Below are 17256 nucleotides of genomic sequence, written 5' to 3'. Positions count from 1 at the left end.
ATATAGTAGAAGTTATGGCAAAGGATGCCAAATTACGAGGAAAATCTTAAAAACACTTTCATTCATAGAAGAAGCTGGTGAGTAAAAATGAAAATAAAATAGCTAGATTTATCATATTTATTTTAAAAAAATAACACAATTTTCATTAATTAATTAAGTTTAATCTATAATAGTAATGCCCCAATTTCGTTTAAGATTTTCGTGTACTTAGACATCTTAGATAGTTATGAACAAAGACTCAGACGAATGAACAGAGGAGCCTACTTTCGTGTTATCAAGTAGTGCGATTGAAGAGGACTTTAGTTCTGATCAAAAAACAGACCCGAAATACTTCAGCCTTAAAGAAACAAAGAAATCCTTAAAACAAGTTTTAAGCCATAAAATAAAAAAAAAATACAAGAACAAAGCAATTATGAAGTGTTATAGTATTATATATAACATTTTTTAAAATAATTAACGTAACATTCAACAATATTATTAACGTATACTTTTAATATTTATACTTAAAAATAATACTATAGTTTATTATAATTTATCTTTAGATAATGACAGCGAACACTTTTCAAAATCAGAAATATCAAAGACCTCAAGTGATAGTTCACCAAAGGTAAACCAGGTAGTTTACCAAAATCTAGTGCAAAAAAAGAATTACTACAGAAAATGACAGCTCCGGTATTGTCTCCCCTTCGACTTCTTCTCCTCCTCCACCTTTTTCCTGTATTTTATACAGCTAAATCCAACCACGCTTCAGCTGCATCGGCGATTGATGAGGTGGATTTTTGGCTAATATTAATAAGTTCACTTACAGGGTTAAATAACTCAATTGAATCAGATATTTGTTTTAAAAAAATTGTATCAAATAAATATGTACGAACTGTTTCTTTAAAAATAATAGTGCTTGTAGCTAATACTTTCTTCATTGGTGTAATATTATCCAATACATTTTTAAATGAGTCCCTATATGTACACCATTTAGTGTCAAAAGGCTTTGAATACGTCGACCTCCTTGATTTAATAACTATTTTTCAGCATCTGGTCCATGAAATGCTTTTAGTAAAACTTTAGCTTTCTCTATTAATGGTTTTAATACAAGGTCCTTTGCCAGCAAATTGGCAGTATGACTATTGCAGGTTAAATGCCAAATTGTAGTAAGTTTGCCCATTTTTATCATATTTGCCGCATTATCACTAATTACAGCGTAAATATGGGTGTTGTGTTTTTCTAAAGCTAAAGATATACATTTGTCTACTATATTAGAAAGTTCTATTGCAGTTTCTTTAATACCTATTAAATCAAAGCACTCTAAGAAAAGTGCTTCACCATTAGCACTGTGCAGCAAACAAGCCAAAATTTTTGTATTAGCTGCCCCATTTTTCCAACCATCTTTTAATAGAGCTGAATTTGAATGAAATTGTATAGCTGCACAAAAACTTACGGTATTGGGTGGTGGAACTGACTTGCGTTCTTTGTAATTAAAATTAACTATACGTACAAATGAAAATTATGAAAGATTCGTACAGAAAAGGTTTGCATGCCTTAATTGGCTAGTGGCATTCGCCATGGCGATCGTTGATTTTTTTGTGGTTCTCCATATAAGACAGCCCCACTTTAGCGGCTGCCAACAACCGTCGCATCGCTTGCAGCCTTTTGCTAGTGCTGCACCACATTTTCTTTTTAGTCAATAATTAAAAATGTTTAACATTATTTAAAATTGTAGTTAATTTTCAAAGTAATTGATATGTTTAAAAAAATGTGGTACAATTTTAGTTCACTTTTTTACAGCATTATGTTTTTAAAGAAGTGTTTTCCCCCTTTTTTTTCAATGTCACTCTACCGTCTAAAGTCACCCGAAATTACGGTAATTTTTTTAATCGGACGCGTTTTTTAATCAATATTTTCAACAATCAATTGGTCTCCAAATAAATCTTTAGTCTTCGGTTTTTCGGCTTCATTTTCCTGTTGCTCGCTCTCTGGCTTAGATTCAATTTTTTCTTGGTGCTTGTTCAATAACCCTTCTTCTTCGAGGTACTTTTTCGCCCCATCAATCGCTTCCTGAGTGAACATGTGCGGGTGTTCGACCATATAGTTATAAGTCCACAAGTCTAAGCCGACAATGATGAACATAGCCCCTCTGATCCATATTTCGGCTCCTATACGAGAAATAACATAATATAATAGGTTTGTGCTTTGCCAATATTTGTATTGTTTTGAAAATCGTTTTCCACGCCTCTCCGTGGAATGTTCTGTGTGGTTGATTAGAAGCTTACCTATTGCAAAATCTTTAGTCCCATAAAACATTTGATCGTCGACGTTGGTGTTGGGTTTGCGAAGCCTTACCGACGACATAAACCTTCCCTTTATGAATCCGGTATTCTTGCCCGACGGCGCCTCCTGTATAGTCATTTGGTCGTTACCAAGACAAAACGCCATTATGAATTCACGGTGTTTGTCTTCTTCTCGCACACACGCCAATTTAAGCTTATACCGTAACTTTTTTGCTGCATTTAGCACATAGGTGACAAAGTCCAAGGTTTTCGGTGGCTTCGGCATTAATGAGAAACAGTTTTGTAGCGTGTCTTCCGGACTACCGATGCCAGTGTATGGTGGTATATACTATTTGTTGGGACACGAATTAAAAATATATATATCTTGGTTATCTGTGTATTGTTAAGTTACCTTTTCTTGGTTAGCCGGATCCGCGCTATCGGGTTCAGTGACTTCGATAGGCCCAGGTTGATTGATATTTAACATTTCTTTAAAATAATCTCGCGTGAACTGATCGCAATCATACAACAAAAACCTGAAACAAATCATTTCGTCAGTAACAAACAGAAAAAAATCAATATTTTTGAACCTGAAACGAGTCAGTTATCCTCATAAATCATAATACACAAGCATGATTTTATGACTATGCTATAACATGGACTTGCATCAAAATGCGAGATTACTTTCAATTATACTGTAAAAGTTAGAACGTATCAAATAACACTGCGGTACGAACTTTCTGCCAAGTACAGAAATGAAGTTTCCAATAACGAAATCTTTAGGTTGGTAGTATTCCTTAATTTCTTCTTCCCCACTTTCCAAATAGATGGTTGGAAAAGTCGCTGAATGCCGTAAAAAAGTAGATATCATTATAATTGTTCGTTATAATTTTCATGTAATATACACGAAACAGTCGTTACCAGATAACTTGGCACAGCTGCGGCGGCGCGAAAACGCAAAGCCAGGGGTTCTCAGTATTTTATGATGTTTATTTTTGTCTATTATACCTTGTCGACGCATAGTTGATAGTTTAATTTTTATAGAATTTATAATAATTATAATAGTAACAACAACAACAATAATAAAGAACCGTCGCGGCCGAACTATGCTCGTCCTAGCCGACGGGCGGTCGGGGGAAAATACTAGTTTGGGATACACTTGCTGGTAAACACCGCTGTCGATGTGCTAACTTATTTGGCAACGACTGTACAGAGTTCGGTATAAATGTCCAAATTGATTTTATTGATAAATTATACATGTAAACAAAATTCCATTTTTTTTTTTTATTATTATTATGTATCTCTAATGTCAAACAAATAACCATATACCTACAAAAAAAACAATTATTTGTTTATTTTTGTTTGTTTTCTACATATTTTATTAACGAAGAGAATATTATATGTAAAGCTTATTTTGAAAAATATAAGAATATCTTGAGCATTTTAGTATATTGAGATTTTAATCTGAACATTTTTCATTGGACATTCTTACCTAGACACGACTAAAGAGTCTATATAAAAAGAGAGTGGTCAACCCCCTTCTGCGAATTCCTAAAGAAGATATCTATGTGTAATGTGACTTGTATTAGTTTTTTTTGCCACCTTTCAAATTACATTAAATATCTAAAAAAAACTTGAGCAATTTATGGTTATATATAATAAAGAATATTCTAAAACCCTTAACCATAAAAAAGTACACTTTTCGCGTTTACGTATTTCAGCAACAATTTTGTCATCTTCAGCGCTAACAACAGACAGACCGATTATGGGCGAACACTTCCTTATATACATATACAGCGTCGTCATACCGATAATGATGACTCATCGTCAACACGTTTTGTACATTTTAATAAAATATTTTGTAATGTACTAAAGTCCCAGTTTAATTGTTTCTATTTTTCAACATTTCTATTGCCTCTATAATATTAAGTTCTTTAGTTCTTTACATTTTTATATATGCTATTATATGCTTTACTAAAATTCCAGGAAACACTATGAGACCTATTCTATCAAACATCAATGCTCCAACTTACAGTTTATCTGAATATTTAGTTAGATAGTTACTATCAACTATCAACTGAAAAGCTATAAATTTTCTTAAAAGGTAAAACAACGTTAACTAAATATTCAGATAAATGATAAGTTGGAGCCACGAGTGTAACACAATATCATTTGCAATAATAATTTGATTTTGAAGTAACTTTTTTTCTCACTACTAAATTATTAATTGGTTTTTTCTATAGTTGTTTTGTCATTGACATGTATCAATGTATGCTATATTTTTAATCTGTCATAACAATAATCCCACAAATATAGACCTACTATTTTATTTCCTAATATAATGTATTAAAATAAAATTGTTGATTAATGGGTGATATTATTTTATTAGTCTGGCAGCACTGATACTTTCAACAATAATGGCGATCCATGAAATTTAATAAGGCTGTTTGCCCACTCTTTTGTTATATAGGCTCTCTTTACTCTATTTAACAGCATCACTTACCTGGCAATAGATTCCTGTCTTTTGGCAATCGTATTCTGTTCAAAAATACCGGAAACGGATCTTTTCCACAAGAGTTTTGGCCGACCTTTGACTCAAATACTGCGACCTCGCCATCAGTCAAATAGTAAAGGACGATAAAGTATTTGCGTTCCACTGTGTCGAGCCAATCGTCATCCCAGACAGCATAAAATCTTCACCGAAAAATCATATTATATGTCAATAATTATGTTATAATGGCATTTTCGAGTAGCCAAGTGACAACAGTATAATGTAGGATATGCACAACTCCTACATACGTTTTAAGATTTCATAATCCTTAACAATTAACATGACAAGTATATGTTTTTAAGCGACAATAAACTTTACATTAACTATTTTATATCGTACAAGTTATGTAAAATGTTCATATTTAAATTCGTAATTATAGTTCATTCATTGTTCATGGCCTTTTGATAAATCTAAGCCAATAAATAAGTTCAAGTTGTAATAACTACAAGCTCAATTTGGTTATTCTCAAAATGCATTATATCTTTAGCGGTATCGGCTATCAGAAAAAAACTAAAGCGACAATAATTATCAGATATCTACGCACTTGCCTCAGTACTTTGCCGTCATTTATCAAAAATTGTTTTAGCCTATCTTCTTCAACAGATCGCCTGGAAGTGCCCGTTGCTTGTTGACCTTGCCGTTGCGTTAACCGGTGTCTGGTGATCGTATATGGATCGCCCGGCATTTGTTCGTCTGGGGCCATTGCCACACCTTGCATGGACAGATACTGTTTGGTGTAAGCGTCGCAATTGCAAAGTCGGTACGTTACACCATATATGGATAGTTCCACGCCGTTATTTAGATCTGACCAGTGCCACGTCCTGTTCTTCCGATTTGGGTTTGGCACGGGTCCTCGTCTCAATATACACCCCTGCGTATAACCGGCATTCTGTGGAGAAGGTCCTTTTTATTTTACGTAGATTGTTGATCAGGTATTCAGTAAATTTAATGTTTTACTGCACTGAGTGTTTTATTTACAGCTTATTACCTCTACAAAAGGCTCGAAGATGGCAATAGTGTCATCGACCAGGAAGTATGTAAATTTTACGTGACGCACTCTGTATGTGTCTACTGGAGATTCAAGAACCGTCACTCTAGTAAAACCATTGAAAGCCAGACATCTTCCGTCGTACTTTTCGTAATGTGATTCGGGGATAGAAATCGGAGGGTCTTTCGCTTTGCCATAGGTCAACGTCGGATCATAACTGAAGAAAACGTGACACACAATTTTAATGGCAGGTCAGAAAATGTTTAAAGTAAGATACCTCGGAACTATAAAATACAACTAGGAGCCTATTTAAATTTGCGATTTTGGTATACGAATAAATGTTATTCGGTTAAAAATCGAGCAAGTATCAGAAACACAATACAGGTTACAAAACTAAATAAAATAAAAAACAATATTCAACTATGGAAAAATCCAGGACTTAGCAGGAAAAAAGAAACAGTCATCAATCTCGTCTCCGAATAGGCCACACACATCTCACACACGGCTATTTAATGACCAGGGAGGAACCACCAATGTGTGGCACATGTGGTGTTCTTCTAACGGTTAACCACATACTTACGGAATGCCAAAAATACAAAGACCACCGCAGTCAATTCAACTTCTCGGAACAAATCAGTCAAGCTTTGGGTCCCAGCGTTCAAGGTATCTCGAATTTAATTGCCTTCTTAAAAATATCTCAATTATATAATTTAATTTAATCAAAAAACATGTTTCATCTGTAAATAACTATTTACTAAAGGCCTAAGATGCCCATGTAATTTTAAGATCAATAAAAAAAAAAATTTTAAGAACAATACAGGTTAATGTTTAGGATATCTTTGGACGTTATGGTTGTGAGCATTTAAAATTATTTTCTTTTTTTATTAATTTTGAATGTTTCTAAGAAAAATGATCTTAGTCAGAGTTTTAGTGCGTTTTAAACGATGGAATGGAATAAGATGGCCATAATTGCAAAAAAATGTTTAATTGTTTTCAATTTTAGTTCCAATTACCCTTGAACTTGTCTGTCATGTTAAAAAACCTGGAAAGTCCAAGGTAATTTGTTACCTTCTTTCATTAGAAATTAGTGACTTAATTAATTGGCACGTTTGCAATTGATATTGTCTTCAATATGTCCTTTAATTGTTGCCCATTGGTAAAGGAATGTGACCAACCTAAGCCTTTGCTCTATAAATAGCGAACGAAGATTTCTATCTCAGCTACATCTAAAAAAAACCGCTACAGCTAATATTGTGTACTTCATGTCACAAATGCTCTGTTTCCTTGTGAAATTTGGCAATCACCCAACATAATTTGCATAACTCATAATATTTTTGGATAAATATTAATCTGATAGAATGGCAACGTAAGAATTCCTCCAGTTAACAATTTCTATACTTACCCGGCGTTGTCTGACGTCTTTGCGTACAGTATCGAGTCCACATCCAGAGGTTCTTTGCCAATTCCAATGGACTTTTCCCTCGGCAAGGCATATCCGTTTGTCCATTTAAACTGAGCACTAAGATTGTAATTTTTTTTCTAAAGCACCGAACGCGTAGCGCGCAAACTATATTAAAATAATAGTTGATATATTATAATAGTGTAAAAAAACGTCTTACAGTGATGTCATTGAAACGAAATCCAGGTAAGAAAGGTAAACCGTCCATTTCGTCCTTCACTGCAATGTACGTTATAGTATTAAACTGTTAGTAGATTTTCAAATTCAATCTTAAACAATGTCCGTTACTTAGAAACGCTAAAAGGCATTTTAATAACCACGGTCACTTTGTATACTTGTCTATATCTAAAACACTAAATTTATATGTATATATATTATACATATGTCCTACAAAACTGTATATTTTTCTAACTGTTATCTAATTATTAGTTAACTGTTATGTGTCTGATTATTCTATTTGATTTATACGAGCTTGCTCGCTATCTATCATTTTACTTAGTGAATGAGATATTTCTTGTAAATTGTTCAATGTAATGTGACCCACATCACTCCAATTTTTTAAGTTAGTTAAGGGTGGTAATTTTGGTATTTTTGCTACTAATGGGCTCATATCTGTTTTTGGTACAAAACCTATGTATTTACTATTAGAAATAGATTCTACTGAAGTTAATATTGAGTGCGTTGGGGTGGGTAATAATTGTTCCATACATTTTTTCTTCCAATGAACATTTGTGCCAAATGTTTTGTGGAACAAAAGTCTATTGGGACAAGAGTTTATTGGGAGATAAGATTCATGGAATAATTGTTATTTAGAACAAATGTTTTGCGGAAGAAAAGTGATATCGCATAACAGTACATTAGAACAATCGTTCATGGAAGTTAAATATTTTCGAGAAAAAGATAATTGGAACAAAGTATCTTCGGAACATGAGTAAATAAACGTTGGATTAAGTATTCCAAAAAATATAATTTCCAATGTAAACTATATAAATAATAATTGTATATGATATTATTTAGATACATAATAATATATTATTAGGTAATTTATATTATATGACAAATCTAAAAAATATATCTAAAAAAAAATAAAAATTAATCAAATACGTTAGCCAAGGATATTTGGGCTGTATCGCTCTATTGCATACAAACCCATTATTATATGAAAAGGGTTATGTTAATTTAATTAAACCCTTTTTTGTGGGTTAAACAATTGTTATTAAAAACGTTTATAAAAGTATAATGCATCTGAATTAAAAAATGCTTTTTATATGTTTTTTCAGGTTAACAGTTTTTTTTTTCTTATAAGAATTACCTACATTTTGAAAAAAACCCGTATCATAAAATATTATATATAATTATTTTTAAATATTCATGTATAGTTCGATGTTTATATATCTATTCTAAATTATTTTTAGTGATTACTAGAAAATAATGCATTAATAATATATTATATAAAACTATATGTTTTGAAGTTGGTTGCTAGTTCAAAATACCCAAATATTAAATATTAAAAATTATAGGTAATTAATATTAAATTTGGAGATTCATTTTGGAAATAATTATTGACTGTGTTTATCACGGAAGCAAGTAATTAATTATACACACGACCTTTAATGCACTCTGCAGCTATAGTAACTTATATAGAATATTGATCGAATTAAACAAAAAAAGGCGATAACGATAAGACGAGTATAACAGCGTACTGCAGAGAAAAACACAACCGACGTATGAACGATAATGTGAAAGATTGAACTTTATACTCACACTATTAATTAATGATGTGAAACGAAAATAACAGCTTACGGATATGTAAGTATATAATATTACAAACAATGTTTATTTATCATAGATAACAGTGAAAACAATTTGACCGTTAAATATTAAAAATTATAAATATTAACGTTAAGCGCAAAATCAACCGTTTCACTAAAATACAGCTATAAACTAAAATATATTTATATAAAAACTGTTGTTATTTTTTTAGTACCTTTTACGCCTGAACCACATTTTAATGAGGTTATCATAAAATAATGTTTGACCTTTCAAGTGTTCACACCACATTGTAATGTGGTTAGTTAATTTCTCAGTTGCAATTAATTCAAATTTCATAAAAATTTTCACATTATTAATACCGAGTATAATAAGTAAAAAGTATAAAAAAAAATGTCATGTCAACAAATAAAAATTGGGGACTGATATAATAACCTATAAAATCTAAGCACGTTTAATATGGTTTCATAGAAATTTTAATTATTAAATATACGTTTTTTTTATTATTTCCGAAGTCAAACTCAAAACAACTAATATTTTTAAATCACAATTTTAACAACATTTATAATAACATACATTATTAATATGAATGTTATTAAAATATAATACCCATAATATAAAACAATTTTTTTTTAGTATTTTGATATTTTAATGTTGTAGTAAAATGATAAGTACGCACAACAGTTTTAATTTATAAAATACTATAAATTGAATACAATTTTGGATTACATCCTAAAATTATGATTTAAAAAAAACTTTTTTGGAGTTTGACTTTGGAAATAACAAAAAAACGTATATTTAATATTAAAAATTACTATGAAACCACATTAAACGTGCTTAGATTTTATAGATTTCAAGCTGTCCGGAGCCGGCGTTGCCCGGTATTTAGTTTGCCAGGGCTGAGTAAAATAATGACAAATAAGATAAGTACAAATAAGAAAAAAAAACTCAGTACTCCAGGTTGTATATTGTAGAGGTTTAGCACACCCCGTCTCGGTTTTTTATGTACATTGCATTATATTGATTATGTTCCCCTCTTACTCAAGGTTTCCAGTCCCAGATCCAGTTTAAATGTTTAATCTAATATTTCAATATTTATCACCTACCATTTGCTCGAGTCCGTGGTTACCATGGTTACAAACAAAGAGTTTATTTTGGGTTAACAACGAAAAATATTTCGTATTTAACCCTTCACTGCATGAATTTTTTTTTTTTACGAAAAAATTAGAAATGATTAATATTATAATACAAAAGTTGGGGATATAAAAAAAAACGTTTTATTAACTTTTGAACGAACTTACGTACAATTTAAGTCTCAATGCATATATGACCTTACATGCATGGAACACATCTTATTATTACTACTAAAAAATAAAAATTAATTCTACAGTTTTATTTTAAATTCTAATTAAATTTAATAATTTTTTTAAATAATTTTAAATATTTTTTTAATTATTTTTTTAACATTCTAATAATTATTTTCTTGTTCATTTTGTATGAAAATATTCAAAACACGTCTTATTTCTACTAACACGTAAATATACATTACATTTTATACATTTTACAAATGTTTGAGATTTACATGATGGCATTTTACAAACTCTTCTTGTATCTACAAATTGCGGCCAATGATTACAATCCTAAGTAATACGAATTTCAAATTATTTACTAAAAAAAATATTATAAATAAATAGGTATACCTCGTTAAAGTCTCGAGAAAATATTTCCAAAAATTCATCATCTAAATCACAAAACTCGTCTCGCTCTCATATGGAATGTTTAAAACTTAATTTATGTCTTTATTGTTAAGTTTACTCATTTAAATTTCAAACAAATAAAGAATAAAAACCATCAAAAACGAAAAATAAGTAAAAATAAACACCGCTGACTTGTACCTATAAACTATAATGACAAATGCATGGAAGGTCATATGTGACAGCGGTAACAAAATATCTGTTTTATAATCAAATAAACATGGTTGAAGATTATCAACGAACCATTCTGGTAAAGCAGACGATAACAATACACGTTGTATTTTTTTCAACACCATAGATACAATTTTAGTATAATAAAACAGAGTACAAACAGAGTATTCCACAGCTATTTTTGTAGTAGCCACAACTATATAATATATATGCCATTTTTATGTGTTTACTGCACTCTATTGCTCAAAATAGTTTTAAAAATCGATAATTCAGTTATTTTTCCGACAGATAACGATGTAACAAATTACATTCAACCATAATCAATAAGTTATATCAACACAAATAACCTAATGCATATATGCACTTACATGCAGTGAAGGGTTAAAGTAGGAAGTTCGTGTTTGAGGCCGCCCTTAAGGGTGGAATTTTCGAAAAGTACTACCTATGCCAGTTATCTTTTGGAAGTGTACTCAACATCTACCCAAAGTTTTATGGCGATCGGATGAATGGTGTACTAATGCATAAAGGACTTACAAACAAACAGACAGACATTCATTTATATATATATATATATATAATATATATATATTAGATTATATCAATCGATAGAGTAACTTCTTAGGATTCGAATAAAACCGTCAGATTCAGAGAATATTGAATAGTTTAAGTTTTAGATAACGAATTGTGCAAATTAATGAAAAATGCTTAACATTTTTTATTAAATCGCGTTAAGCGACCTGTTAACGAATGACCCCAAAAATTTGATAAACTTATTTATTTACTATAAAGATATATTATAGATTAGTAATAAAATTAAGAAGTATATTTCACGTTATCTCACTGTTTTCTGTTAAAGCCGATATTGTTTCTGAAACAAGTTGAAAGGTTCGAGAGTTGCTTGGAGAGTTAATTTGACCATTTTGTACATCAGAAAAAGGCGGAGGAGTCTGAACCCAATTTCTTTGTGGAAGAGGCTTGTACATAAGTCCTTGGTTATGCATTATTTGTTGTTTTTCGACTTCTTGAACACAGCTGAGAAAATTTTCGTGATTACTAAATTAGCACGGAAAGGATCTAATGTTTTGATCGTAGCTGCAATGCCCATCAAAAATGCATCTATGGGGTTTTTTTGAAGTCTTATTTTCTGAAATTTGCCTATTTTCTAATAAGTACTTCATCAACGTTGATGATTCTGTTTCTTTGTCCTTTTTTTTCCATCAGTACGAGGGCAAAATTTAATATGCTGCTGTGTTGGCGTAGACACAGCTGTTGCATTTACAGTATCTGATGATTGTTTGGGATCAAAATTATTTATAATATTATCTGCCGATACATACTTATCTGGCACTTCATACATATTATCTTCTTCAGAATCGCTGCCTTCAATATTTGAAACGGTTGGTCTTTCTTGGAAGTATTGTTTCAAAAAATTAACTTGGTCTTCATATTTATATTTAAGCAATTTTTTCGATGCTTGACCACTTGTATTTTTTGTTTGTTTAAGAGTTTTCTGTACTGGTCTCTTATATTGTTCCATCTTGCTTAACATGTATTAGCTGAAAATTAAATTAACAATGAAATATTAATAATTAACATTCAATTTAATTTAAAACAGGGCTTGCAATTTATTTTAAATATCGATAAGACTCGTTAATTTATATTTAAACTGAAAATATTTGTTAGTGTGGTTCAAAATTTATGGTAAAATTGATAAAAATTTTAATTAATAATTTATATCAAAATAATTATTGTTTTGTATAGGTACATACTAATTGTTGAAAGAATATAGTTTTTTTTTAAATTTGTTAATAATTTTATTATGTAATTAAAATGTGAAATTAATATCTACTAATATTTCAGATTTTTAGCAATGGGTGATTCTTTTAGAACAATATCGTTTAGTTATCGTTTGGGACATTCGACAGTATAGGAAATAGTGACAAATACACACAAAGCTTTAGTCAAAAATGTAATGCCTGAAGTAATGCCAATAATCACAAGAAAAAAATGGAGAGAAATCTCGGATGAGTTTTGGAATTGTTGAAAATTTCCAAACTGTAGTATTGGATCATTGGACGGCACGCACGTTGTGATTCAAGCACAACCAAGTAGTGGATTACTATATTTTAATTATAAAAAGACCTTTTCAGTAATACTTATTGCTCTGGTCGATGCAGATTATAATTTTATTGTAGTAGATGTTGGTGCGTATGGTAGAAATAGCGATAGAGGTATTTTTATGAACTCGAAACTAGGAAAAGGCTTAGATAGAAAACAACTGAATATACTACCAGATACTGCACTTCCTAGAACTGAAAAGGTGGCACCATTTGTAATCATAGGAGACGAGATATTTCCTTTAAAAGAATACCTGATGAGACCCTACCCTGGAAAACAACTCGATGACAGTTAAAAAAGAGTATACAATTATCGTCATTGTAGAGGAAGGAGTTGAAAATACGTTTGGGATTTTGACACAACAATTTAGAATATTTAACCGAAGAATCCAAGCAAAACCTAAAAATGTTGACAATATAATTTTATCTACTTGTGTGTACAGTATAGAAGAAAATATCAATCCAGCAGTAGATTTAAAATTACAAAATATTCCGATCCATGGTGGAAGTGCTAGTCAACCAGCATTTCAAGTGAAAGAACTTTTCAAATATCTTTACAACTCTACAGCTGGATCAGTTTCATGGCAAAATGATCTCATATAATTTTTTAATTTTCATTCAAGCAATGTGTTAGTTTAAAATTAATTTTTTATTAAGTATAATCTATAAGCAATATGTATTTTGGGATACAATTCGTCAATTAAAACTATCACTATCATTATATTTTTTAATTTGTATATATGCTTGTTGTAGTCACCCTTTCGGTCCCAAATTAAATTTAGAAAATATATATTTAATGGTTTAATACAAAATTTATATTTACCTTGATATATTGATCGTAATACACATGTTTTTCTATTAAGTTAAATCGTTATCACATTTATAAGTATTATCACAAAAATAATATTAAAAAAAAGTCGTGCACGTTGCAATGCGTCTGGGGACCAAAGGATTAACCATTAACCCTTAACCATTGCGGCTTTGAGGGAAACCGCAAGTGAGGCTCACTCAACTTACCAGATTGATTAAGTTCTTGGCCAATCTATTTCCATCTGAGGTCTTTCCACGTTGCATCACTGTACTTGGGATGGTTTAAGTCATACAAGCCTTGATGTACTCGCACTAACTCAATAAATTTTTTAGAATTTCTTTTTTTATTGCACAAAAAAAACAGTATTGTTTGTGGTACCGATGACTTTTCAACAGCGGCGAAATATGAATGGAGACCACACGCCTCCGGTCCGCATGGTCGAAGTTAGGGGGGTGTAGGGGATATTTTATAAAAATAGGTAGGTACATATTTTGTATCGCAATCTATAGTGAATATTCGGATAAAAATATTATCTAATACCTGTAAGTCTCGTTTATTGATGCATCGCAATACTTGCAATACTTCGAAATTATGTAAGACAGTAACGACGGGAATTAAAATTAATACATCTACTCTTACTCAAAATCAAGGTAAACGTAAACATGTAAATTTATCCGATTCAGGTCCAGATGATCCATTTTATAGTATAAATGTATCTAAAACTATGCCTAATTTAAGTTTAAATATCCCTACTGTATGCTTATCACTTAAAGCTATTTTATCGGCCAGTGATGACTCGCTTAACAATCTCGCTGTAATGGCTGATAAAATTAGTGGGGTCGCAGACTCGAGAAACGATTTTGCTTCTATTCAGCCGTTTCAAAAAATAAAGTAACTACCGAAAAATCGGACATTAGTGAATTAGGGACAAAAATTGACGCTCTTTGTGGAAAAATCGACTAGTTGTTGTACGCGCGTTTACGTTCACGGCACGACAGTCGCGGCGGGTTTCGCCGCGAAAATAACCGTTCAAAATCACGTGCTCAACTCGACTTTTGTTGATATCATACCAAATTTGGCAACAACGCGACAAAATACATTGAGCCATGTAAATTCGAAACCGAAAAAAAAAACTAAAATCGCCCGTCGTAGAGGCGGCCTCCGACGATCGTTTTCAAACAAGCCGCTTATGATAAAAAAATTAATCAAAAATTTCTTGTTGATACCGGCGCCGATTTTTCAATCTGGCCGGCGCGGTTTACTCCAATTAAACATCGGGGCTCATTAACCCTATTTGCCGCAAACGGCACAGCTATACCTACATACGGTGAAAAGATTTTAACTTTAAGTTTTGGCCTTCGCCGTGCGTTTAATTGGCCATTTATAATTGCCGAAGTCCAGAATCCTATTATTGGAGCTGATTTCTTACATAATTTCGAATTACTTGTCGATATTAAAAATCAACGTTTAGTTGATGGAAAAACTAAACTTTTTACAACCGGTAAATTAACCACTACATCTTTATCAAAAATTTCAGCAATTAATGAAGACACAATATTTTTTAATTTTCTCAAAAAGTTTCCCAAACTAGTCAGTCCACATTTTTTAAACCAAATTATAATATTAATTTAACGCACCATATTCAAACAAACGGCCTCCCTGTTTTTTCACGACCTAGAAGGCTCCCACCAGACCGTTTAGCGGTTGCGAAAAATGAGTTTAAATACATGATAGAACAGGGGATCTGTCGTTCATCAAAGAGTCCCTGGGCTAGCCCTTTGCACTTAGTAAAAAAGAAAAATGGTGACTGGCGACCGTGTGGTGACTACCGCCGTTTAAATGCCATAACAGTCCCAGACCGTTATCCTATTCTACACGTCCAAGGCATCACTCAAAGACTTAATGGAAAAAATACTTTTTCTACAATCGATTTGATTCGTGCATGTTATCACATGCCGGTTGAGCCAAATGACATACCGAAAACGGCGGTCATTACTCCGTTCGGATTATTTGAATTTTTAGCAATGCCATTCGGCCTTACAAACGCCGCGCAATCTTTTCAGCGGTTCATTAACGAGATACTAATCGATTTGGATTTTTGTGAGGCTTATTTGGATGATATTTTAGTTTCTTCTACGTCTGAGGCACAACACCTCGAGCACCTAGAAATATTGTTTACTCGGTTACAAAAATATAATATTTTAATAAACCCATCCAAATGCGTTCTGGGAGCTCAACAAGTTTTATTTCTTGGCCATTTTATTTCCGCGGAGGGAATTAGGCCGAACCCAGAAAAAATTAAAGCGATAATAGACTACCCGAGACCGACGACGGTCGAACAGCTACGTCGTTTTTTAGCTATGATGAATTTTTATAGGCGTTTTATCGCTGGCGCTTCAGAAACCCAAGCACCTCTTAATGAATATCTAAAAAACTAAAAAAAAATGACAAACGTGTGATAAACTGGTCTCCAGAAGCAATTAGCGCTTTTGAAAAATGCAAAACCGATTTGTCCGAAAATGCTCTTTTTTCATTACCGAACGAAAGCAGTGAGATATCGTTAATGGTCGATGCATCTGACACCGCAATAGGCGCGGCTTTACAGATACGTTCCAACGAGGGATGGCGACCGTTAGCTTATTTTTCCAAAAAACTAAGTCCCACACAACAACGATATAGCACTTATGACCGTGAACTACTCGGCACGTATTCGGCGGTAAAACATTTCCGTCATATGCTCGAAGCACGACAATTTACGCTATTCACAGATCATAAGTAGCTGATATATGCGTTTCGACAAAAATCCGATACATTTTCTCCCAGACAGACTAGGCAATTGGAGTTTATCAGTCAATTTTCCACCAATATCCAACACATATCGGGAGAGAAAAATGTAGTGGCCGACGCGTTGTCACGCGTTGAAACAATTTTTTTCCAACGCCTTTAAATTATAATGATTTAGCAACGTCTCAGAATTCCGACAATGAACTTGCTACATTATTAAAAACGGAAAATACATCGTTAAAACTCGCACATATTATTGTACCAACTACGAACATAAAAATATTCTGTGATACATCCACGACAAATTATAGGCCCTATTTAACAAAGCCATTTAGAAAACAAGCATTCGATAATTTACACGGTCTATCTCATCCAGGAGTTCGAGCCACAGTTGAATTAGTACTTCAACGTTTCGTTTGGCCTTCGTTAAAAAAAGACTGTACTGAATGGACAAGAACTTGTATGGCATGCCAAAAATCGAAAGTACAACGCCATACAATAAGCCCGGTAGGCACCTTTCCTTTGCCAAGTACACGTTTTTCTCATTTGAATATTGACTTGGTCAACCATTCGTTGGACCACTCGTT

General features: G+C 32.1%; 1 protein-coding gene across 1 annotated transcript; it reads right to left on the bottom strand.

The window, feature by feature from the left end:
• Window positions 1-1884: 1884 nt before the first annotated feature.
• LOC126845403 (EF-hand domain-containing protein 1-like) lies at window positions 1885-7470 on the bottom strand. Its single transcript, XM_050584058.1, has 9 exons — window positions 7423-7470; window positions 7206-7342; window positions 5804-6020; window positions 5364-5704; window positions 4768-4958; window positions 3002-3107; window positions 2677-2800; window positions 2268-2613; window positions 1885-2150 (listed from the first exon to the last, which is right to left on the bottom strand). The coding sequence occupies exons 1-9, from the start codon at window positions 7468-7470 to the stop codon at window positions 1885-1887; spliced, it is 1776 nt and encodes a 591-aa protein (XP_050440015.1).
• Window positions 7471-17256: the final 9786 nt, after the last annotated feature.

The sequence above is a fragment of the Adelges cooleyi genome, unplaced genomic scaffold (genome assembly GCF_023614345.1).
Source record: "Adelges cooleyi isolate 19-005CV unplaced genomic scaffold, UGA_ACOO_1.1 ACOO_flye_CR_arks_rails_tigmint_CR_PRNA_784, whole genome shotgun sequence".
Taxonomy (NCBI): Eukaryota; Metazoa; Arthropoda; class Insecta; order Hemiptera; family Adelgidae; genus Adelges; species Adelges cooleyi.
Note: the sequence above shows the minus strand (reverse complement) of the source record. Positions and strands in the feature narration are given on the sequence as shown.